At 64.4% G+C, this 23,046-nt stretch overlaps 1 protein-coding gene across 10 annotated transcripts in view; it reads right to left on the bottom strand.

The window, feature by feature from the left end:
• Nucleotides 1–23,046, bottom strand: part of HUWE1 (HECT, UBA and WWE domain containing E3 ubiquitin protein ligase 1) — a 74,376-nt gene that overhangs the window by 6,459 nt on the left and 44,871 nt on the right. For 9 of the 10 annotated variants that reach the window (XM_085563439.1, XM_085563432.1, XM_085563434.1 and 6 more), the window contains 23 exons: nt 22,012–22,240; nt 19,492–19,670; nt 17,838–17,927; nt 16,877–17,025; nt 16,736–16,784; nt 15,750–15,965; nt 15,418–15,634; nt 15,175–15,308; nt 13,845–14,056; nt 12,854–13,142; nt 11,375–11,477; nt 10,202–10,769; nt 8,114–8,747; nt 7,437–7,543; nt 7,200–7,356; nt 6,704–6,836; nt 5,578–5,780; nt 5,381–5,508; nt 3,990–4,077; nt 3,160–3,327; nt 1,471–1,716; nt 324–441; nt 96–236 (listed from right to left, as the gene is read on the bottom strand). In XM_085563439.1, the coding sequence (XP_085419565.1) occupies nt 96–236; nt 324–441; nt 1,471–1,716; nt 3,160–3,327; nt 3,990–4,077; nt 5,381–5,508; nt 5,578–5,780; nt 6,704–6,836; nt 7,200–7,356; nt 7,437–7,543; nt 8,114–8,747; nt 10,202–10,769; nt 11,375–11,477; nt 12,854–13,142; nt 13,845–14,056; nt 15,175–15,308; nt 15,418–15,634; nt 15,750–15,965; nt 16,736–16,784; nt 16,877–17,025; nt 17,838–17,927; nt 19,492–19,670; nt 22,012–22,240 (4,558 nt within the window). The remainder of the gene's footprint in view (nt 1–95; nt 237–323; nt 442–1,470; nt 1,717–3,159; nt 3,328–3,989; nt 4,078–5,380; nt 5,509–5,577; nt 5,781–6,703; nt 6,837–7,199; nt 7,357–7,436; nt 7,544–8,113; nt 8,748–10,201; nt 10,770–11,374; nt 11,478–12,853; nt 13,143–13,844; nt 14,057–15,174; nt 15,309–15,417; nt 15,635–15,749; nt 15,966–16,735; nt 16,785–16,876; nt 17,026–17,837; nt 17,928–19,491; nt 19,671–22,011; nt 22,241–23,046) is intronic. The other variant, XM_085563438.1, reaches the window with a different exon arrangement.

Below are 23,046 nucleotides of genomic sequence, written 5' to 3'. Positions count from 1 at the left end.
GATCGCCCGGGGGACATTTTGAGGTTCCCAGATGACATTTTAAGGCGCCATGGGGATATTTTGGGGTTCCCAGGAGGTGTCCCCGGGGTTCTCACAGGCGGTTCTTCATCTCCTCGGGGGATTTGCGGTGCAGCTCCCGGTACGAGTCCTCGAAGACGTGGTCGCGCCGGACGTGCACGGCCATGTCCTCCTTGCGCAGCCCCTCGTCCAGGCGCTCCAGCTCCTGCCTGAAATACCTGGCCAGGGCAAAAAGGGGGTGGTCAGGAGCTGTGGGACCCCCCGGGACACCCCCCCATCCTGGACCACCCCCCAAGGCCACGCACTTGCGCTTGACGTCGAAGTCCAGCACGCGGATGTAGTCGACCAGCACGGCGAAGGGGCCGTCGGCCAGGTGCGTGGTGGACTGCCGCAGGATCTGGTTCAGCACCGTCCGGTGGGTCTCTGGAGGGAGGGAAAAGGGGTTTGGGGGTGTCCCCAAACAGAGGAACCCCCCTGGTGGAACTCCCTACGGTTGTGGTCTCGGAATGAGCTGTTGGCGGCCCCGCTCTTGGCACGCACCGACCTCAAAATGTTGAGGGGGTCAAAAATCCTCCAAATTTCCCTCTGCTAAAGACTTAAGGAGCCCAAAAATCCCCTGAATTTTCTCTCCCTCAAAGACTTGGGGTTCCCCCAAATTTCCCCTTTCCAAAGCCTTGAGGTTCCCCCATATTCATCCTCCCAAAGCCTTGGGGTTTCCCCAAACCGCTTCCCGATGTCCCCAAAACCCCTCTCAAATCCCCCCAAACTCCCTCCCCACACTCCCAATCCCCTTCCCCACAGCCTCAGCTCCCCCAAAGCCCCCAAACACCCTCCAAGCTGCCTCTGCCCCCCAAAAGCCTTCCTAACCCCTTCCCCACCTTCCCAATTCCCAAACCCCCTCTGGTGCCCCACTAAAGCCACCAAACACCCTCCAAGCTGCCTTCAGCCCCCCAAAACCACCTCCACAACATCCCAATCCCATTCCCCAAATCCTAAACTGCCCCAAAACTCCACCCAAAGCCCCTAAACACCCTCCAAACTGCCTTCACCTCCCCCAAAACCCTTCTCAGAACTTCCAAACTCCTTCCCAAACCCCGTAACCTCCCCCAAAACACCCTCCAAGATGCCTTCAGCCTTCCAAAACCCTTCTCCAAACTTCCCAACTCCCTAACCCCAAACCCCCTAAACACCCTCCAAGCTGCCTTCAGCCCCCCAAAACCCTTCTCCAAACTTCCCAACCCCCTAAGCTCCCCACAAAACCTTAAACACCCTCCAAGCTGCCTTCAGCTCCCCCAAAACCCTTCCCAGAACTTCCAAACTCCTTCCCAACTCCCTAACCTCCCCCTAAACACCCTCCAAGCTGCCTTCAGCTCCCCCAAAACCCTTCCCAACGCCCTCCCCACACCCCCAAAGCCCTCCCCAGCTTTCCCAGCGCCCGGAGCGGCGGCTCACCGGCGAAGCGCAGGAATTTCTGCGTGTCCGGGGGCAGGCTGGCCGAGATGTGCATGGCCGAGGGCTCCCGGGAGAAGAAGGGGTCCAGGGCGGAGGGGGTGGCGGGGGTGAGGGGCGCGGGGGACAGCGGCGGCGGCTCGTCCTTGATGTGTGCCAGCTGGCTCTCCCGCGTGTCCCGCACCGGCGGGCGGCTCTCGCGCTCCGTGGCGTGCACCAGGAAAAACGCCTCGACGGCCGGCTGCAGCACTGCGGGACGGGGGTCAGGGCGGCGTGGGGCGGCACGGGGACGGGGTGGTGTGGGGCAGGGGGATGGCACGGGGACAGCACGGGGACAGGGTGGTGTGGGGCAGGGGGATGGCACGGGGACAGCATGGGGATGGGGTGGTGACAGGGTGGGGACAAGGTTGGGTCAGGGGGACAGCAGGGGGATAGGGTGGTGTGGGGCAGGGGGATGGCATGGGGACAGGGTGGGGGACAGGGTGGGACAGGGACAGCACAGGGACAGCACGGGGACAGGGTGGTGACGGGGTGGGGACAAGGTTGGGTCAGGGGGACAGCAGGGGGACAGGGTGGTGTGGGGCGGGGGGATGGCACGGGGACGGGGTGGGGCAGGGGGATGGCACGGGGACGGGGTGGGGCAGGGGGATGGCACGGGGACGGGGTGGGGCAGGGGGATGGCACGGGGACAGCACGGGGATGGGGTGGGGCAGGGGGATGGCACGGGGACAGCATGGGGATAGGGTGGTGACGGGGTGGGGACAAGGTTGGGTCAGGGGGACAGCAGGGGGACAGGGTGGTGTGGGGCAGGGGGATGGCACGGGGACAGCATGGGGACGGGGTGGGGCAGGGGGATGGCACAGGGACAGCATGGGGATGGGGTGCTGACAGGGTGGGGACAAGGTTGGGTCAGGGGGACAGCACAGGGACAGCATGGGGACAAGGGTGGGGACAGGGTGGGTCAGTGGGGCAGGGGAAGGCAGGGGGACAGCACAGGGACAGGGTGGTGTGGGGCAGGCGGATGGCACGGGGACAGCATGGAGACAGGGTGGGGTCAGCAGGCAGCGTGGGATTGGGACAGCACAAAGCAGGGGGCACGGGACAATGCAGAGTGTGGGGTCAGTGGGGTGGGAATGGGATGGGGACAGGGTGGGGTTAGCGGGAACAGGATGGGGACAGGGGGACAGCATGGGGACAGCGGGCAGTGTGGGGCAGGGGGACAGGGTGGGGTCAGCGGGCAGTGTGGGGCAGGGGGACAGGGTGGGGTCAAGGCAGGGTCAGTGGGTGGTGTGGGACGAGGACAGTGCGGGGCGAGCGGGGTGGGAATGGAACAGGGCGACACGATGGGATGGAGGTGGAGGGGAACACCCTGGGACGGGGAGGGGGACACACCGGAATAGGGGAAGGGAACATCCCAGAACTGGGGGGACAGCCAGGGATGGGGGGAACGCTATGGGGTGGAGGTGGGAACACCCCTTGATGGGGGAGAACAGCCTGGAACAGAGGCTCCAGCCCCCTCCCATGAGGATTTAGGGTCACCCATGTGGTTTTGGGGTCCAGGACCCCCACCATGGGGATTCAGTGTCACCCGTGTGGTTTTGGGGCCCCTCTAGAGACTCTAGCCCACCGCCCTGGGATTTAGGGTCAGCTCTGTGTTTTTGGGGTCCCTCCCCGGGATTCGGGGTGACGCACCGAGCACGGCGTGCTGGTCGTGGGACTCCTCGAGCTCCTTGAGGCACTCTCCCAGCATGTCCCACAGCTCGTCCAGGCTCAGCTGCTCGCTCAGCAGGGGCAGCTCCGGGGGCCGCTCCTCCCGGTCCCGGTCCCGGTCCCGGTCCCCGCCCTGCGCCGCCTCGGGGCCTGGAGGGGGGGACACGGTCAGGACACCCCCGTGTGACCAGTGCCACCCCACCAGGGACACCAAGCAGGGCCACCCCACCACTGAAACCCCCCCAGTGACACCCAACCCCACCAGTGACATCCAACCAGTGCCACCTGCCCAACCAGTGCCACCCCACCAGGGACACCAAGCAGGGACACCAACCAGGGCCACCCCACCACTGAAACCCCCCCAGTGACACCCAGCCCCACCAGTGCCACCCCACCAGTGCTACCCCACCAGGGACAACAACCAGGGCCACCCCACCAGTGCCACCCAACCCCACCAGTGCCACCCCACCAGGGACACCCAACCAAGTGCCACACATCCTGGCCAGTGTCACCCCACCAGTGCCACCCAACCCCACCAGTGCCACCCCCTGCTCTGATACTGGGATGACCCTGCACCAGCCCGGGAGGGGGGATGACCCCAGTGGTGGCACTGGGGATGACTGGGTGACACTGGGTCGTACTGGAGCGTGACTGGGTGACACTGGGTGGCACTGGGCCGTACTGGAGGGTGACTGGGTGGCACTGGGAGGTTACTGGGCTGCACTGGGCCGTGCTGGAGGGTGACTGGGTGGCACTGGGAGGTTACTGGGCTGCACTGGGCCGTACTGGAGGGTGACCGGGGGGGTTCTCACCCACGTCCTGCGGGGCGGGCGAGGGCTGGTCCACGTCCATGGGCGACTCCTCGCGCCGGGGGACGGCGTCCGCGGGCCCGGCCTCCGACTGGGGGGACGGCGGCGGCTTTAGGGGGCCTGGAACCCCCCAGGGGATCCCCCAGAGCCCCCCCGGGCTGGGGGGACCCCGAAACTGGGGGGGGAGGGGGCTGGGAGCCGCGGGGGGAGGGGGGAGAAGCGGGAGGGGGATGGGGAGAGGGAAGAAGAGGAGGAGGATGATGAAGATGGGAAAGGATGAAGGAGGAGGAGGATGAGGATGGGGACAAGCAGGACATAGAGGGAGGAAGGCTGTGGGGGAGTGGGGCAGGAGGGGAGGGGAAGATTAGGAGGGGAGGGAGAATGAGGATGAGGATGCTGAGGGTCAGGGATGGGAGGATGAGGAGACACAGGCACAGGAGGAAGAGCAGGGGAGGAGGAAGGGGCAGGACGAGGATGATGAGGGGGTGAGGATGATGAGGATGATGAGGAGGAGGGCTGGGGAAGGCAAGGATAAGGAGGAAGGGGTGAGAATGATGAGGATGACAAGGAGGAGAGGGTTGGGGAGGGTGAGGGTAACAAGAAGGTGAGGTGGAGGGGGTGAGGATGATGAGAATGACGAGGAGGGGAAGGCCGGGGAGGCAGAGGATGAGGAGAAGGAGGTGAGGATGAGGAGAAGGAGGAGGTGAGGATGATGAGGAGAAGGAGGTGAGGATGATAAGGAGGAGGTGAGGATGATGAGAAGGGGAGGGCCAGGAAGGCCAAGGATGACAAGGAGGAGAGGGTTGGGGAGGGTGAGGATAACAAGAAGGTGAGGTGGAGGGGGTGAGAATGATGAGGAAGATGAGGATGACGAGGAGGGAAAGGCCGGGAAGGCAGAGGATGAGAAGGAGGTGAGGATGATGAGGAGGAGGTAAGGATGATGAGGAGGACGAGGTGAGGATGATGAGGAGGAGGTGAGGATGATGAGGTGAGGATGATGAGGAGAAGGAGGTGAGGATGATGATGAGGAGGAGGTGAGGATGATGATGATGAGGAGGAGGATGACGAGGAGGGGAGGGCCGGGGAGGCTGAGGATGAGGAGAAGGAGGTGAGGATGATGAGAAGGAGGTGAGGATGATGAGGAGGAGGAGGATGACGAGGAGGGGAAGGCTGGGGAGGCAGAAGATGAGGAGAAGGAGGTGAGGATGATGAGGAGGAGGTGAGGATGATGAGAAGGAGGTGAGGATGATGAGGAGGAGGAGGAGGATGACGAGGAGGGGAGTGCCGAGGAGGCCGAGGATGACCAGGAGGAGGCCGAGGAGGCCAGGACAGAGCGCGCAGGAGCGGGAGGAAGAGCAGGGCAGGGCAGGGTGGAGGAAGGCGGCCGTGCTAACCGTGTCTCCCTGCTGCCGCCTCCGGGCCCTCTGGCCCTCACGTACCATTTGTATGATGGCGTCGGCCTCGGCCTCCAGCTGCCGGACGGCGGCCTGGATGCTGCCGGCCGCCCCCAGCCCCGCGGCGCCTGCGGGCACAGCGCGGTCAGCGCGGGCAGCGGGCAGCGGGCAGCGGGGTTGGCCGGAGCGGCCCTTACCCAGCCGGCCGGGCTGCTTGGCCTTGCGGTGCGCCCGGCGCGTGTCGTCGCGCAGCTGGATGATGACCTGCAGCACGCGCAGGAAGAAGCGCTGCGTGGACGTCTTGGAGGTCAGCACGGACATGGAGGGCAGCTGCAGCTCCCGGCCGCCCAGAGCGCGCTTCTGAGACGCCACGATGACCACGCTCTCGGCCGTGTCGAAGCTGGGGGGACGGGACAGGGGTCAGCGGAGAGCAGAGGAATGGCGGGGACAGCGGTCAGCAGCGGGGACGTGGGGGATGAGCAGTGGTCATCAGTGGGACAACGGGGAGTGGGCAGTGGTCATCAGCAGGGACAACGGGGAGTGGTCATTGGTGGGGCAACAGGGAGTGGGCAGTGGTCATCAGCAGGGACAATGGGAGCGGTCATCGGTGGGACAGAGGGGAATGGGCAGTGGTCATCAGCAGGGACAACGGGGAGTGGTCATCAGTGGGACTGAGGGGAATGGGCAGTGGTCATCTGTAGGGACAAGGGGGAGTGGTCAGTGGTCATCAGCAGGGACAGGAGGGAAGTGGTCATCAGTGGGACCAAGATGAATTGTAGGACAGTGGTCAGCAGTGGGGACAAGGGGGAATGGCAGGGACAGTGGTCATCACCAGGGACACCAGACAGGGACAGGAGTGGTCAGCGGTGCCCAGGACAGGGACAGGAGTGGTCAGTGATGCCCAGGACAGGGACAGGAGGGGTCAGCGGTGCCCAGGACAGGGACAGGAGTGGTCAGCGGTGTCCAGGGCAGGGACAGGAGTGGTCAGTGGTGCCCAGGGCAGGGACAGGAGTGGTCAGCGGTGCCCAGGACAGGGACAGGAGTGGTCAGCGGTGCCCAGGACAGGGACAGGAGTGGTCAGCGGTGCCCAGGGCAGGGACAGGAGTGGTCAGCGGTGCCCAGGGCAGGGACAGGAGTGGTCAGCGGTGCCCAGGACAGGGACAGGAAGGGTCAGCGGTGCCCAGGACAGGGACAGGAAGGGTCAGCGGTGCCCAGGACAGGGACAGGAGTGGTCAGCGGTGCCCAGGACAGGGACAGGAGTGGTCAGCGGTGCCCAGGACAGGCACAGCAGCCATGCCAGGCCCCAGGGGTGTGGGCACTCACCGGCTCTGCATTTTGCCCTTGAGCTTGGCGCTGGGGGGCTGCTCCTCGGGGAGCCCCTCGGGGGACGGCGCCTCGAGCTGCGCCCGCCGCTGCTGCTCCAGGTTGTACTCACGGAGCTCGGCCAGCAACGTCCCTGGGGGGGTGGCACGGGCTGGGACCCCTCTGACCACCCCACTGACCACAGGGCACCCCCCATTGACCAGTGACCACCCCACTGACCACAGGGCACCCCCCATTGACCAGTGACCACCCCACTGACCACAGGGCACCCCCATTGACCAGTGACCACCCCACTGACCACAGGGCACCCCCCATTGACCAGTGACCACCCCACTGACCACAGGGCACCCCCAGCTCACCCACTTAAGACCTCCCACTCATCTGGTGGCCCAGACCCTCTTCAAGACCCCTCCTCTCACAGGGCCCTCCCCCCCCCCCCAGGACCCCTCCTCACTGATCTGGTGGCACAGAGCCCCCCCCCAGGACCCCTCCTCACCGATCTGGCGGCACAGGGACCCCCCCAGCTGCCGGGCCCCGCTGAGCAGCAGCCGCAGCACCGTGTCCCTTGTCCCCGCGTCCCCCCGCGACAGCTGCAGCAGGACATTGGCCGCGTCCTCCAGCCCCTCCTCCGAGCATGAGTGCGACGTCAGCACCTGGGGGTGGCACAGGGGGAGTTGGGGACACCTGGGGACAGCAGGACACCCCCCCCAGCCCAGCCCGGCCCCCCTGGTACCTCCACGGAGAGTTGGAGCTGGCTCTCGGTCAGGCCCGTGGCCGCCAGCCGGGGGTCGGGGCCACCCTCGGGGACCTTGGCAGGGGACTTGGAGCTCTTGGCAGGGGCTGGGGACAGCGGGGACACGGCGGTGGGGGCGGTGGCAGTGGGAGGGAGATGCCACTGACCTCACCTCACCCACCCTGCCCAGGCTGCTCCCCGTGCCTGTCGTGTCCCCGTGCGTCCCTGTCCCCACGTCCCATCTCTGTCACCGCATCTCATCCGTGTCCTATCCCTGCCCCCATCCCCATCCTCCCACCCCTGTCTCCCCCATCCCATTCCCATCCTCATCCCCCCATCCCCTTCCCCATGTCCCTGACCCCATCACAATGCCCTCATCTCTGTCCCCATGTCCCCACATTCCCACCCCGTCCCCATCCCAGCCCCCTGTCCCCATCTCCATGTCCCCATCCCTGTTCCATCCCCATCCCCTTGTCCCCCTGTCCTCATCCCCATCCATTTGTACCCCTGTCCACATCCCCATCTCCATGTCCCCATCCCTGTTCCATCCCCATCCCCATCTCCATGTCCCCATTCCTGTTCCATCGCCATCCCCTTGTCCCCCCGTCCCCAGCCCCATCCCCATCCCCTTGTCCCCCCATCCCCATCCCCATCCCCATCCCCATCCCCACACTCACCCGCTGCTCCTCCAGCCGTGGCCGCTCCTCCTCCTCCTCCTCCTCCTCCGTTGCCCCCCTGTCCCGGGGGGCTCCCGGGCGCTGCGGCCGCCCCCGTCCCCGTCCCACCCCCTCCCGCGGGCGGGGCGGGCGCGGGGGGTGCGGGGGCTCCGTTTTGGGGCGCTGCCCCCCCCTCGCCGGCCTTGCCCCCCTCGGGGAGGGCGATGGAGATGAGGGAGAGGAGGCGCAGCAGCTTCTCGGTGAGGAGGGGGCTGCGGCGGATGACGCCGTGGGACAGCATGTTCATCAGCTGCCCCAGCGGCGACGCCTCCAGGCCCCCCCCGGCCGCCTCGGGCTCGGGGCCGCCCCCGCCGCCCCCCGCCCGCGCTGACCCCTTCCCCTTCCGGCTCACGTTCATGTTGTCCAGCTTGACCAGCAGGTCCCAAAAATCGGTGGACAGCGAGCCGGATTGGGACTGGGGGGGCAGGGCTGGGGAGGGGGCGCCGGTGGGGGGGGGAGGGGGTGGGGGTGCCGGTGGGGTTTGGGGGGGTGGGGGAGGGCAAGGGCTGCCCCCGGATTTGGGGGGGCCGCGGTCGCGCTCCGGGTCGGCGGCGGGGTCTCGGCCTCGTTGTTGGGTGAAGTGGCTGGGGAAGACCTGGGGGGGAACGGGGGGGTGCTGAAGACACCAAGACCACCCCCAAAACCACCCCAGAGCCCCCCACCCCAGCGGGCCTCAGTCACCCCCAGGCCCCACACAGGTTTTGGGGATCCCCCCTGTCAGATGATGCTCCCTGTGCCACTGGGAGGGACCCCAAATTTGGGGAGAGAACCCCCAGTTGTGCCCCCCAGGTGTTGGGGGGCCTCAGCTTTTCTATGGAATGTTCCAGTGCCCCCCACAGCTTTCTCAAGTGACCCCCAGAGGCCCCCAGCTACCCCTTAACGTGCCCTGGTGCACCCCAAAATGTCCCAGTGCCCCCAAAAAACACTTAAGGAACCTCCCAGAAACTCAATACCAAGCTCTAATGTTCCCCAATTTACCCAAAAATCCCAAAACCACCCCTTAACGTGCCAAAAAACCCCCAAGAAATCTCCCAAAAACCCGGTAACATTCCCCAATTTCCCAAATTTCCCCTGGAGATCCCCAAACCACCCCTTAATGTGCCTAAAAACCTTCAAGGAACATCCCAAAAACCTGGTAACGTTCCCCAGTTTCCCAAATTTCCCCTGGAGATCCCCAAACCACCCCTTAATGTGCCTAAAAACCTTCAAGAAACATCCCAAAAACCTGGTAACGTTCCCCAGTTTCCCAAATTTCCCCTGGAGATCCCCAAACCACCCCTTAACGTGCCAAAAAACCTTCAAGGAACATCTCAGATACCAAATAACATTCCCCAATATTCCAAATTTCCCCTGGAGATGCCCAAACCACCCCTTAACGTGCCAAAAAACCCCCAAGGAACATCCCAAAAACCCGGTAACATTCCCCAATTTCCCAAATTTCCCCTGGAGATCCCCAAACCGCCCCTTAACGTGCCAAAAAGCCCCCAAGGAACATCCCAAAAACCCGGTAACGTTCCCCAATATTCCAAATTTCCCCTGGAGATCCCCAAACCGCCCCTTAACGTGCCAAAAAACCTCCAAGGAACATCCCAAAAACCCGGTAACGTTCCCCAATATTCCAAATTTCCCCTGGAGATCCCCAAACCGCCCCTTAACGTGCCAAAAAGCCCCCAAGGAACATCCCAAAAACCCGGTAACATTCCCCAATTTCCCAAATTTCCCCTGGAGATCCCCAAACCACCCCTTAACGTGCCAAAGAACCTTCAAGGAACATCTCAGAAACCCAATAACCTTCCCCAGTTTCCCAAATTTCCCCTGGAGATCCCCAAACCACCCCTTAATGTGCCTAAAAACCTTCAAGGAACATCCCAAAAACCCGGTAACCTTCCCCAATATTCCAAATTTCCCCTGGAGATGCCCAAACCACCCCTTAACGTGCCAAAAAACCCCCAAGGAACATCCCAAAAGCCCAGTAACGTTCCCCAGTTCCCCCCAAAGAACCCCAAACGTGCTCCAGCACCCCCCGAACACCCCCAGCAGCGTCCCCACCTTGGCCAGCTGGATGAGGGTGTCCAGCACGTGCCGGCACACCACGGGCGCGGCCTGGGGGTGGATGTGCACGGCGGAGCCGGCGGCCGCCGCGTGCTTCTCGGTGTGCTTGCGGCCGGGCACGCGCTGGATCTGGAAGATGTTGGTCCTGCAGCCCAGGGCGGCGTCCATGGACACGGAGAGCCAGGAGAGCTGCCCGGAGCTGCGCGACTCCATGCGGTGCAGCAGGTCCAGCCCGCGCGGCTCCGCGGCCGAGCCGGGCCCGGCGCGGCTGCCGCCGGCGCGGCCGCGCGGCCGCTCCTCGGCGCCCGGCGCGGGGGTCCCGCGGGGGGTCTCGAGGCACAGCTCGCTCTCGCTGCTGCGCTGCAGGATGGACAGCAGGCTGCGGACCACCCAGCCCCGCGTGGGAGCGTGGTAGCAGAGGTTGCGCAGGACGCGGTGCAGGCGGCTCGTGTTCAGCTTGGGCTCGTCCACGAAGAGCAGCACCAGCAGGCAGGACAGAGCCTCGTGGTCCAGCAGCAGCCGCCCGCGCAGGCGCAGCAGGCTGTCCACGCTGCTGCCCGCCGGCCTGGGGACGTGGGACAGCCAGGAGTGAGCCGGAGGGACCCAGAACAGACCCCAGAGTGACCCAAAACAGACCCCAGAGTGACCCAAAACAGACCCCGGAGTGACCCAAATCAGACCCCAGAGTGACCCAAATCAGACCCCAGAGTGACCCAAAAGAGACTCCAGAGTGACCCAGAACAGACCCCAGAGTGACCCAAATCAGACCTTAGAGTGACCCAAAACAGACCTTAGAGTGACCCAAAACAGACTCCAGAGTGACCCAAATCAGACCTTAGAGTGACCCAGAACAGACCCCAGAGTGACCCAAATCAGACCTTAGAGTGACCCAAAACAGACCCCAGAGTGACCCAAAAGAGACCCCAGAGTGACCCAAAACAGACCTTAGAGTGACCCAAAAGAGACCCCGAACAGCCCTGTCCACCACCCTGGGGACGTGGGACAGCCAGGAGTGACCCAAAGTGACCCAAACCAGAGCACTAAACCAGCCCCAGACTGATCCAAAACTGAGAGCCACACCAGCCCCAGACTGACCCCAAACTTCCCTGTCCCTGCTGCTGCCCACTGGCCTGGGGGGACTGACCCCAAAATGACCGAATGACCGCTGACCTGCTGTGGGTGCCGGTGCCCCCCATGTGGAAGGTGCCGCCCCTCTGCACCGCCAGCCGCGTGTACTGAACGCCGCGGTTCCCGCTGAGCCGGCTGGTGAACGCTGCGGGGACAGGGACAGGACAGCGGTGTCACACAGCAGGGACATGGAATGGACGGGGGACATCGGGGATGTGTCATACAGCAGGGACATGGAATGGACGGGGGACACCGGGGATGTGTCATACAGCAGGGACATGGAATGGACGGGGGACACGGGATGTGTCACACAGCAGGGACATGGCACGGACTGGGGACACTGGGGATGTGTCACACAGCAGGGACATGGAATGGACGGGGGACACCGGGGATGTGTCACACAGCAGGGACATGGAATGGACTGGGGACACCGGGGATGTGTCACACAGCAGGGACATGGAATGGACGGGGGACACTGGGGATGTGTCACACAGCAGGGACATGGAATGGACGGGGGACACGTTGGGATGTGTCACACAGCAGGGACATGGAATGGACTGGGGACACTGGGGATGTGTCACACAGCAGGGACATGGAATGGACGGGGGACACCGGGGATGTGACACGCAGCAGGGACTTCAGGGATTTGTCATGGACAGGGGACACCGGGGATTTGTCACACGACAAAGACAACAGCAATTTTTCGCACGCTGGGGATGTGCCACACACTGGCAACGCCGGGGATGTGTCACGCGCTGAGAACACGTCACACAGCAGGGACACCACGGATGTGTCACACACCGGGGACGCCAGGGATGTCACACAGTGGGGACAGGGGGAGACTGAGAGAATCAGAGTGGGGACACAGGGAATGGGGGGCAGAGAGAACTGGAGGGGGCCTGAAGGAATTGGGAGGGGCAGAAAGAATTTGGAACACAGAGGGAACTGGGGAGGGGACAGAGAGAATTGTTGGGGGACAGAGGGAAGTGGAGAGGACACAGAGGGATTCGGGGGGCACACAGAGGGATTCAATGGGCACACAGAGGGATTTGGGGGGCACACAGAGGGATTCGGGGGGCACACAGAGGGATTCGAGGGGCACACAGAGGGATTCAGCGGGCACACAGGGATTCGGGGGGCACACAGAGGGATTTGGGGGGCACACAGAGGGATTCGGGGGGCACACAGAAGGATTCGGGCGGCACACAGAGGGATTTGGGGGCACACAGAGGGATTCGGGGGGCACACAGGGATTCGGGGGGCACACAGGGATTCGGGAGGCACACACAGAGATTTGGGGGGCACACAGAGATTCGGGGGGCACACAGAGGGATTTGGGCGGCACACAGGGATTCTGGGGGCAGAGGGATTTGGGGGGTACACACAGGGATTCGGGCGGCACACAGGGATTCGGGGGGCACACAGGGATTTGGGGGACACACAGGGATTTGGGGGGCACACAGAGGGATTTGGGGGGCACACAGAGGGATTCGGGGGGCAGCAGGACAGGCCCCCCCTCACCGGGACTGCGCAGGATGGCCGAGAGCGCCGAGGTGCTGGAGTGGCCGAAGAGGCGCTCGTGCATGAGCTGCCGCTGCCGCGCCTCCTGCTCGCGCCGCAGCGCCTGCGCCTCGGCCGCGATGTCCGGCGGCATCACGGCCAGCACCGAGTCCTCCATGTCCTCCAGCACCGAGCGCCGCAGCTCGGACGGCAGCGTCTGGATGAACGTCACCGGGTCCATGGGCGCGTCCGAGCCCGTGGCCTGAGCCAGCTCCCGCCGCTGCTGCTCCGCCCGCTGCTGCGCCAGCACCTGTGGGGGACAGCGCTGGGACACGGCCCGAGAGGACACGGCCCGAGACAGCACGACCGCGTGGGGACACCCAAAAGAGGCTACACCCATATGGGGACACACCCAAAAGAGGCTACAGCCATATGGGGACACACCCAAAAGAGGCTACACCCCTATGGGGACATGCCCCAGAGGACACATCCATATGGGGACACACCCAAAAGAGGCTACACCCATATGGGGACACACCCCAGAGGACACACCCATATCGGGACACAAAAGAGGCTACACCCATATGGGGACACACCCAAAAGAGGCTACACCCCTATGGGGACACACCCCAGTGGACATGCCCTGAGATGCCACACCCCTATGGGGACACACCCCAAAGAGGCCACACCCTCATGGACCACACCCCAAGAGGCCACACCCTGAGAGACCACACCCTAAAGAGGCTACACCTCATTGATCCACCCTAAAAATACCACACCCCCATGTGGACACACCCAAAGAGGCCACACCCTCAGGAACCACACCCCAAAGAGGCCACAGCCCTAAGGGGACATGCCCCAAAGAGCCCACACGCCATTGATACACCCCAAAAATGCCACACCCCCATGTGGACACACCCAAAAATGCCACACCCCCATGTGGACACACCCGAAGAGGCCACACCCCAAAACCACACCCAACCTGTCACCCCGCCCACGGCGCCACACCCACCTCCTCCTGGATGGCCGGGGGCAGCGCCGCCAGGAACTCGGGGCTGACCTCGGTGAGGCCGGGGTTGGCCACCACGGGCGGCGCGGGGCTGGCGGCGGGCGGCGCCCGCGCGGGCGGGCGGATCCCCAGCTGGTTCTGCAGCACCTCCCGACGGATGTCGTCCGGCAGCGCCGCCAGGAACGACGGGTCCACGCCCTCGGGGAGGCTGATCCCTGTGACACGGCGGGGACACGTTGGGGACAGCCCGGGGAATGGACTGGATCCACCAGGGATGGCCTGAAAATCCCTGGGACTCCCAGGGATGTCCCTAAAAACCTTTGGGGACACCTTGGGGAATGGACTGGATCCACCAGGGATGGCCTGAAAATCCCTGGAACTCTCAAGGATGTCCCTAAAAACCTTTGGGGACACCCCAGGGAATGGACTGGATCCACCAGGGATGGCCTGAAAATCCCTGGGACTCTCAAGGATGTCCCTAAAAACCTTTGGGGACACCCCGGGGAATGGATTGGAACCACCAGGGATGGCCCGAAAATCCCTGGGACTCCCAGGGATGTCCCTAAAAACCTTTGGGGACACCCCAGGGAATGGACTGGAACCACCAGGGATGGCCTGAAGATCCCTGGGACTCTCAAGGATGTCCCTAAAAACCTTTGGGGACACCCTGAAATCCCTCAGGGGCAGCCCGAAACCATCAGGGACACCCCTAAAAACCCTCAGAGGGTGACAGGGGATTCTGGAAGGTGACAAAGGGGACACAGAGGGGCAAAGGGAAGTGGCACTGACCGGCCAGAGGGGTCACTGACCGGCCAGAGGGGACACTGGGGTGTCACTGACTGGTGACAGGGGGCACAGGGGTGTCACTAACTGGTGACAGGGGTGTCACTGACCAGTGACAGGGGACACAGGGGTGTCGCTGACCGGCCAGAGGGGACACAGGGGTGTCACTGACCAGTGACAGGAGTGTCACTGACCAGTGACAGGGACACAGGGGTGCCACTGACCAGTGACAGGGACACAGGGGCGTCACTGACCAGTGACAGGGACACAGGGGTGTCACTGACCAGTGACAGGGGACACAGGGGTGTCACTGACCAGTGACAGGGACACAGGGGTGTCACTGACCGGTGACAGGAGTGTCACTGACCAGTGACAGGGGACACAGGGGTGTCACTGACCAGCCAGAGGGGACACAGGGGCGTCACTGACCAGTGACAGGGACACAGGGGTGCCACTGACCAGTGACAGGGACATAGGGGTGTCACTGACCGGCCAGAGGGGACACAGGGGTGTCACTGACCAGTGACAGGGACACAGGGGTGCCACTGACCGGCCAGCGGATCCTCCTCCTCGCTGCTGGTGGACGGCAGCGGCTCCTCCAGGATCCCCCGCGAGTCGGCCCCGGAAATGGCCCCGGCCGAGTCCCGGGTGGACGAACTCTCCGAGGATGAGGCCGGGGGGGAGCTGGGGGGGACATCAGTGAGGGGGAACACCCCAAAACCACGATGCCCCACCCCAAAACCACAACCCCCCCCCGTTTCCCACTGAGAGAGGGGGAAGGGGAGGCTCTCACCTATCGTCCGGAGGCTGAGCGGTGTCGGGGGGGGCGGGAGGGGGTCCCTGGGGGGTTCCAGGGGGGCTTTGGGGGGCTGTGGGAGCAGGGGGAGCCCCCCCCGATTCTTCCAGGGTGCAGGAGGCCAAACTGGAGGTGTCCATGGGGGACCCCTCCAGCTGGCTGCTCACGGCCGTCAGCGCGTCCGAGTCCTCCGCCCGCTCTGGGGACAGCGACGCTGCGGGGGGACACGACACTGGAGCCCCCCCAAATCTTGGCAGACTTCCCCCCACCCCAAAAAGGAGAAAACCCCCAAAAATCCAGGGGATCCCCCCAAAAAACCGAGCACTTACTGATGGTGGGGGCGGGTGACAGCTCCATCTGAGTGGCTTCGGCGTCTTGGGGGGGTCGTCCAGGACCCCCCTCTTCGTGTTCGGGGGGCTGAGGGGGGCGAGCGGGGATTTGGGGGGCTCCTAGGGGGGGGTCTGGGGGAGTCGGCGTCGGTTCCAGCATCACCAGTGTCCGGTGGGGACCGGGAGGGGGGGTCTCTCCCGGGGTCCCGCTGTGTTCTGGGGTGGGGGGGTGGGACACATGCAGTGATCAATATTGAGGGGGACACAGAAATTTGGGAGCCCCCCCCAACCCTGCACCCCAAAAACCTCCTTTTCTTCCCCATTTTGGGGAATCCCAGACATTCAGCTGTGCCCTAAAATGAGAGGGGATCCCAGTGGGGATAGGAGGGGGTTTGGGGGGAGGGAGACAATTTTAGGAGGTGAGGAGACAATCTGGGCTGGGAGGAAACAATTTAGGGAGAGGAGAAAATTTTGAGGAGACAATTTAGGGGGAGAAAAAATTTAGGGGTAGAGACAATTTTGAGGGAGGGGGAGGAAACAATTTAGGGCAGGGAACATCCCACCCCTAAAACTAAACCACCCCCCAAATTCCACCAACCCCCTCCAAACCCCCTAAAACTCCCCATTAAACCCCTCCCCAAAAACCCAAAAAAACCACTTTAAACCCCCCAAAACCACCCGATTTCCCCATTTTAACCCCACTCCGCCCCTACCCCGGATGTGCTGGTGGGGTGGGGGGATCTCTAAGCCCCCTCCCCGCCGCTGCAGCCCCCCGGGACCCCCCGGCTCCGGCGGCGCGCGCCGCGCGAGGAAGACAGTAGAATGTATAGTTATCTCCGAGACGGGGGTGTGACCCTCCAACTATACAATCTACTACCTCAGCCCGCGCGGCGCCAGCTCCAGGGGGGGATTCGGGGGTTTTTTTTTGGGGGGGGGGTCCGGCCGCTGAAAGGTTTGAGGGGTCCAGGTGAGCTGGGGGGATTTACCTGGGGGGGTGACGTCGGCCGAAGCGGGGCCGGCTTTGGACGCCACGTCCTGCGGGAGACGGGAAGGTGGGGAATGAAGGAGGGACTCTTCCCCACGTCCCGGGGAGGTTTTGGGGGGTTTTTTTTTTGGGGGTCTCTCACCTGGGTCTCCGCCCCGTCCTTGTCCTCGGGGCCGCGCTCGGCGCCTTTGGCCTCGTCCTCGGCCGCCTGGCGCCGGCGCTTCTCGCGCCGCTCGTCCAGCTCCTCGTCCCGCAGCGCCTCCAGCCGGGCCAGGATGGGCACCTTGACCACTGGGGGGGCAAATCGGGGGGTTTGGGGTGTGTGGGACCCCCAGGATGGGCACCTTGACCACTGGGGGGGCAAATCGGGGGGTTTGGGGTGTGTGGGACCCCCAGGAGGGGCACCTTGACCACTGGAGGGGAAATGGGGGAGCTTGGGTCCCCCCAGGATGGGCACCTTGACCACTGGGGTGGAAATGGGGGGGTTTGGGGTGTGTGGGACCCCCAGGAGGGGCACCTTGACCACTGGGGGGGCAAATCGGGGGGTTTGGCGTGTGTGGGACCCCCAGGATGGGCGCCTTGACCACTGATGGGGAAATGGGGGAGCTTGGGTCTCCCAGGATGGGCACCTTGACCACTGGGGAGGTCATTGGAGGGGTGTGGGACCCCCAGGATGGGCACAGTGACCACTGGGGAGGTCATTGGAGGGGTGTGGGACCCCAGGATGGGCACCTTGACCACTGGGGAGGTCACTGGAGGGGTGTGGGACCCCCAGGATGGGCGCAGTGACCACTGGGGAGGTCATTGGAGGGGTGTTGGACCCCCAGGATGGGCACCTTGACCACTGGGGAGGTCATTGGAGGGGTGTGGGACCCCAGGATGGGCACCTTGACCACTGGGGAGGTCATTGGAGGGGTGTGGGACCCCAGGATGGGCACAGTGACCACTGGGGAGGTCACTGGAGGGGTGTGGGACCCCAGGATGGGCACCTTGACCACTGGGGAGGTCATTGGAGGGGTGTGGGACCCCAGGATGGGCGCAGTGACCACTGGAGGGGAAGGCAGGGTGAGGCTCGGGGGTCTGGGGGGTCCCGGGGGTCTCACCGGACACGCAGTCGTGCATGCTCTCGGCGTCCAGGACCTTGCACTCCTCGGTCCAGCGCGTCAGGGCCGTGGGGATGCTGGACAGGGTCCCTGGGGGGGGGATGGGAGCTTTGGAGGCTGCAGAGACCACCCCCCAAAGTGGGACCACACCCATCCCAGCCCACCCACCCGCCCCAAGGCTGTCAATCCCCCAGACCACACCCCCTTAAACCCACAGGACCGTGCCCCTAAAACCCACAGACCCCACCCCTTAAACCCCACCCCTTCCAGACCCCACCCCATTAAACCCCACCCTTCCACAGACCCCACCCCATTAAACCCCACCCTTCCACAGACCCCACCCCATTAAACCCCACCCCCTTCCACAGACCCCACCCCATTAAACCCCACCCCCTCCACAGACCCCACCCCATTAAACCCCACCCCTTCCAAAGACCCCCACCCCATTAAACCCCACCCCCTTCCACAGACCCCACCCCATTAAACCCCACCCCCTTCCACAGACCCCACCCCATTAAACCCCACCCCCTTCCACAGACCCCACCCCATTAAACCCCACCCCTTCCAAAGACCCCCACCCCTTAAACCCCACCCCCTTGCACAGACCCCACCCCATTAAACCCTACCCCTTCCACAGACCCCACCCCATTAAACCCCACCCCCTTCTCCACAGACCCCACCCCATTAAACCCCACCCCCTTCTCCACAGACCCCACCCCATTAAACCCCATCCCCTTCTCCACAGACCCCACCCCATTAAACCCCACCCTTCCACAGACCCCACCCCATTAAACCCTACCCCTTCCACAGACCCCACCCCATTAAACCCCACCCCCTTCCAAAGACCCCCACCCCTTAAACCCCACCCCCTCTTCCGGCCCCACCCCTGCTGTGTCCCTGTGTCCGTGCTGTGTTTTGGGGGTCTCTCCCTGTCCCCCTGTGTACTCCAGGTGTCCCCCCCATGTCCCCAGGTCCTCCCATGTCCCCAGGTGTGCCATGTCCTCAGGTGTCCCCCCATGTCCCCGGGTGTCCCCAGGTGTCCCCCATGCCCTCGGGTGCGCCCACTCGCCTGCCTGGCTGTGGGTATCCCTCCTCCACACCCCCAGGTGCCCTGGGTGTCCCATGTCCCCAGGTGCCCCAGGTGTCCCCAGGTGCCCCGGGTGTCCCCAGGTGTCCCCCATGCCCCCAGGTGCGCCCACTCAGCTGCCTAGCTGTGGGTGTCCCTCCTCCACACCCCCAGGTGCCCTGGGTGTCCCATGTCCCCAGGTGCCCCGGATGTCCTGAGGTGTCCCCGGGTGTCCCCAGGTGCCCCGGGTGTCCCCAGGCGTCCCCCGTGCCCCCAGGTGCCCCCCCATGCCCCCGGGTGTCCCTGTGTGCCCACTCGCCTGCCTGGCTGTGGGTATCCCCCATCATGTCCCCAGGTGTCCCATGTCCCCAGGTGCCCCAGGTGTCCCCAGGTGTCCCATGTCCCCATGTCCCCAGGTGCCCCGGATGTCCCCAGGTGTCCCCGGGTGTCCCCAGGTGTCCCAGGTGTCCCATGTCCCCAGGTGTCCCCAGGTGTCCCAGGTGTCCCATGTCCCCAGGTGTCCCCAGGTGTCCCCAGGTGCCCCAGGTGTCCCCGGGTGCCCCGGGTGTCCCCCGGGTGCCCACTCGCCTGCCTGGCTGCCCGCGCTGCCCTGCTCGTGGAAGAAGTCGTCCAGCAGCTCGTCGTCGGAGCGGGCGATGATGTGCACGTCCTCGTTGCCCACCAGCAGCCGCGCCCGGCCCCGGCTCTGCAGCGGGAGGCTGCTGCTCAGCTGCAGGATGTCTGCGGCCGCCGAGGGGCCCAGGAGCCTGCCAGGGGGCACAGGGGTCAGGGGGCACGCAGCGGGGAGCTGGGGGGCTCAAGGGGGTGTGGGACCCCTGATTGGGACTGTGAGACCCCCGGTTTGGGGGCTCGAGGGGGTGTGGGACCCCTGGTTGGGGTTGTGGGACCCCCGGTTTGGGGGCTCAAGGGGGTGTGGGACCCCCGGTTTGGGGGCTCGAGGGGGTGTGGGACCCCTGGCTGGGGCTGTGAGACCCCCGGTTTGGGGGCTTGAGGGGGTGTGGGACACCTGGTTTGGGGCTCGAGGGGTTGTGGGACCCCTGGTTGGGGCTGTGGGACCCCCGGTTTGGGGGCTCGAGGGGGTGTGGGACACCTGGTTTGGGGCTCGAGGGGTTGTGGGACCCCTGGTTGGGGCTGTGAGACCCCCGGTTTGGGGGCTCGAGGGGGTGTGGGACACCTGGTTTGAGGCTCGAGAGGGTGTGAGACCCCCAGTTTGGGGGCTCGAGGGAGTGTGAGACACCTGGTTGGGGCTGTGAGACCCCCGGTTTGGGGGCTCAAGGGGGTGTGGGACACCTGTTTTGGGGGCTCAAGGGGGTGCGAGACCCCTGTTTTGGGGGCTCGAGGGGGTGTGGGACACCTGGTTTGGGGCTCAAGGGGGTGCGAGACCCCTGGCTGGCGCTCTGAGACCCCCGGTTTGGGGGCCCGAGGGGGTGTGAGACCCCCGGTTTGGGGGCTCGAGGGGGTGTGAGACCCCTGGTGGGGGCTGTGAGACCCCCGGTTTGGGGGCTCAAGGGGGTGTGGGACCCCCGGTTGGGGCTGTGAGACCCCCGGTCTGGGCCTGGCTGCTGCCCAGCTCCAGGATGTCTGTGGCTGCTGAGGGGTCCTGGAGAGTGGGGAGGGGGCACAGGGGGTTCAGGGGTGTCAATGGGGGTGTTGGGGAGCTCAGGGGGGTGTCAGACCCCAGACTGGGGTTGTGAGACCCCCAGTTGGGGCTGTAGGAAGCCAGGGAGGGGCTGTGGCACAAGCCCAGGTAGTGGATGGGGGGGTTTGAGTGACCCCAAGGGGATTTGGGGTTGTTCCCAAGGGGGTCTGGGGGTGTTCCCAATGGGGTTTGGGTGTTCCCAGGGGTTTGGGTGACCCCAAGGGGGTCTGGGGGTGTTCCCAATGGGGTTTGGGTGTTCCCAGGGGGGTTTGGGTGACCCCCAGGGGGCTCTGGACATTCCCAGCAGTGGTCACTCATTGCTGCAGGATCAGGGGGGAGTTTGGGGGTGTTCCCAAAGGAGTTTGGGTGTTCCCAATGGGGTTTGGGTGTTCCCAGGGGGTTTGGGTGACCCCCAGGGGTCTCTGGACACTGCCAGCAGTGGTCACTCATCGCTGCAGGATCAGGGGGGAGGTTTAGGGGTGTTCCCAAAGGAGTTTGGGTGTTCCCAATGGGGTTTGGGTGTTCCCAGGGGGGTTTGGGTATTCCCAATGGGGTTTGGGTGTTCCCAGGTGTTTGGGTGACCCCAAGGGGGTCTGGGGGTGTTCCCAATGGGGTTTGGGTGTTCCCAGGGGGTTTGGGTGACCCCAAGGGGTCTCTGGACATTCCCAGCAGTGGTCACTCACCGCTGCAGGATCAGGGGGGAGTTTGGGGGTGTTCCCAATGGGGTTTGGGTGTTCCCAGGGGAGGTTTGGGTGTTCCCAATGGGGTTTGGGTGTTCCCAGGGGGGTTTGGGTGTTCCCAGGTGTTTGGGTGACCCCAAGGGGGTCTGGGGGTGTTCCCAATGGGGTTTGGGTGTTCCCAGGGGGTTTGGGTGACCCCAAGGGGTCTCTGGACATTCCCAGCAGTGGTCACTCACCGCTGCAGGATCAGGGGGGAGTTTGGGGGTGTTCCCAATGGGGTTTGGGTGTTCCCAGGGGAGGTTTGGGTGTTCCCAATGGGGTTTGGGTGTTCCCAGGGAAGGTTTGGGTGTTCCCAGGGAAGGTTTGGGTGTTCCCAGGGGGGTTTGGGTGACCCCAAGGATTCTCTGGACATTCCCAGCAGTGGTCACTCATTGCTGCAGGATCAGGGGGGAGTTTGGGGGTGTTCCCAAAGGAGTTTGGGTGTTCCCAGGGGGTTTGGGTGACCCCAAGGGGTCTCTGGACACTGCCAGCAGCGGTCACTCACCGCTGCAGGATCAGGGGAGGTTTAGGGGTGTTCCCAATGGGATTTGGGTGTTCCCAGGGGGTTTGGGTGACCCCCAGGGGTCTCTGGACATTCCCAGCAGCGGTCACTCACCGCTGCAGGATCAGGGGGGGGTTTGGGGGTGTTCCCAGGGGGGTTTGGGTGTTCCCAGGGGGGTTTGGGTGACCCCAAGGGGTCTCTGGACATTCCCAGCAGCGGTCACTCACCGCTGCAGGATCAGGGGGGGGTTCGGCTGCCGTGCCCCCGGGTAGTGGACGTGGATGGTGTGGCCGGCGTTGGCCGTGAGCTGCCGCAGCGTGCGCTGGCTCCGGCCCAGCCCCTGGGCCAGGCGGGCGCCCCCCGGGCCGGCCCCCAGCCCCAGCCCCCCGTGCTCCGCGTGCCGCACCAGCAGAGGGTGGCTGGCAGGGATGTTCCCGGGGGACGGCGGGATGTCAGCTGGGAAGGGGAAAAATGGGGAGTCAGACACCCCAAAAACCACGGGGAGGGGGAAAATGAGGGGTCAGATATTCCAAAAACAACAGGGAGGGGGAAAATGGGGAGTCAGATACCCCAAAAACCACGGGGAGGGGAAAAACGAGGGGTCAGACACCCAAAAATCACGGGGAGGGGGAAAACGGGGAGTCAGACACCCAAAAACCACAGAGGAGGAATTGGGAAACACCTCAAAAACCACAGGGAGAAATTAAGAGTCAAGGAGGGTCAGACACCCCAAAAACCACAGGGAGGAATTGGGAAAACACCCCAAAAACCACAGAGAGGAACTGGGGGTCAGGGGGTGAAAACACCCCAAAAACCACCGGGAGACACAACTGGGGGGCTGGGGGGAGGCTGTGACCCTTTCCTGACCCCCCCAAGGTGACAAACGGGGTGAAGACACCCCATTTTTTTATCTCCCAGTGCCCCCCAGTCCCCTCCTGGTCTATCCCAGTTCCCTCCCAGTCCCTCCCAGTGCACCCCAGTCCCCTCCCAGTTCCCTCCCAGTGCCCCCCAGTCCCCTCACAGTCTCTCCCAGTGCCCCCCAGTCCCTCCCAGTCTCTCCCAGTCCCCTCCCAGTTCCCTCCCAGTGCCCCCCAGTCCCCTCACAGTCTCTCCCAGCACCCCCCAGTCCCCTCCCGGTCTCTCCCAGTCCCTCCCAGTGCACCCCAGTCCCCTCCCAGTCTCTCCCAGTCCCCCCCAGTCCCCTCCCAGTCTCTCCCAGTCCCCTCCCAGTCTCTCCCAGTCCCCCCCAGTCCCTCCCAGTG

Source organism: Lonchura striata, chromosome 31 (genome assembly GCF_050655825.1).
Source record: "Lonchura striata isolate lonStrDom1 chromosome 31, ASM5065582v1, whole genome shotgun sequence".
NCBI lineage: Eukaryota > Metazoa > Chordata > Aves > Passeriformes > Estrildidae > Lonchura > Lonchura striata.
This window is presented reverse-complemented; position numbering and strand designations above follow the sequence as displayed.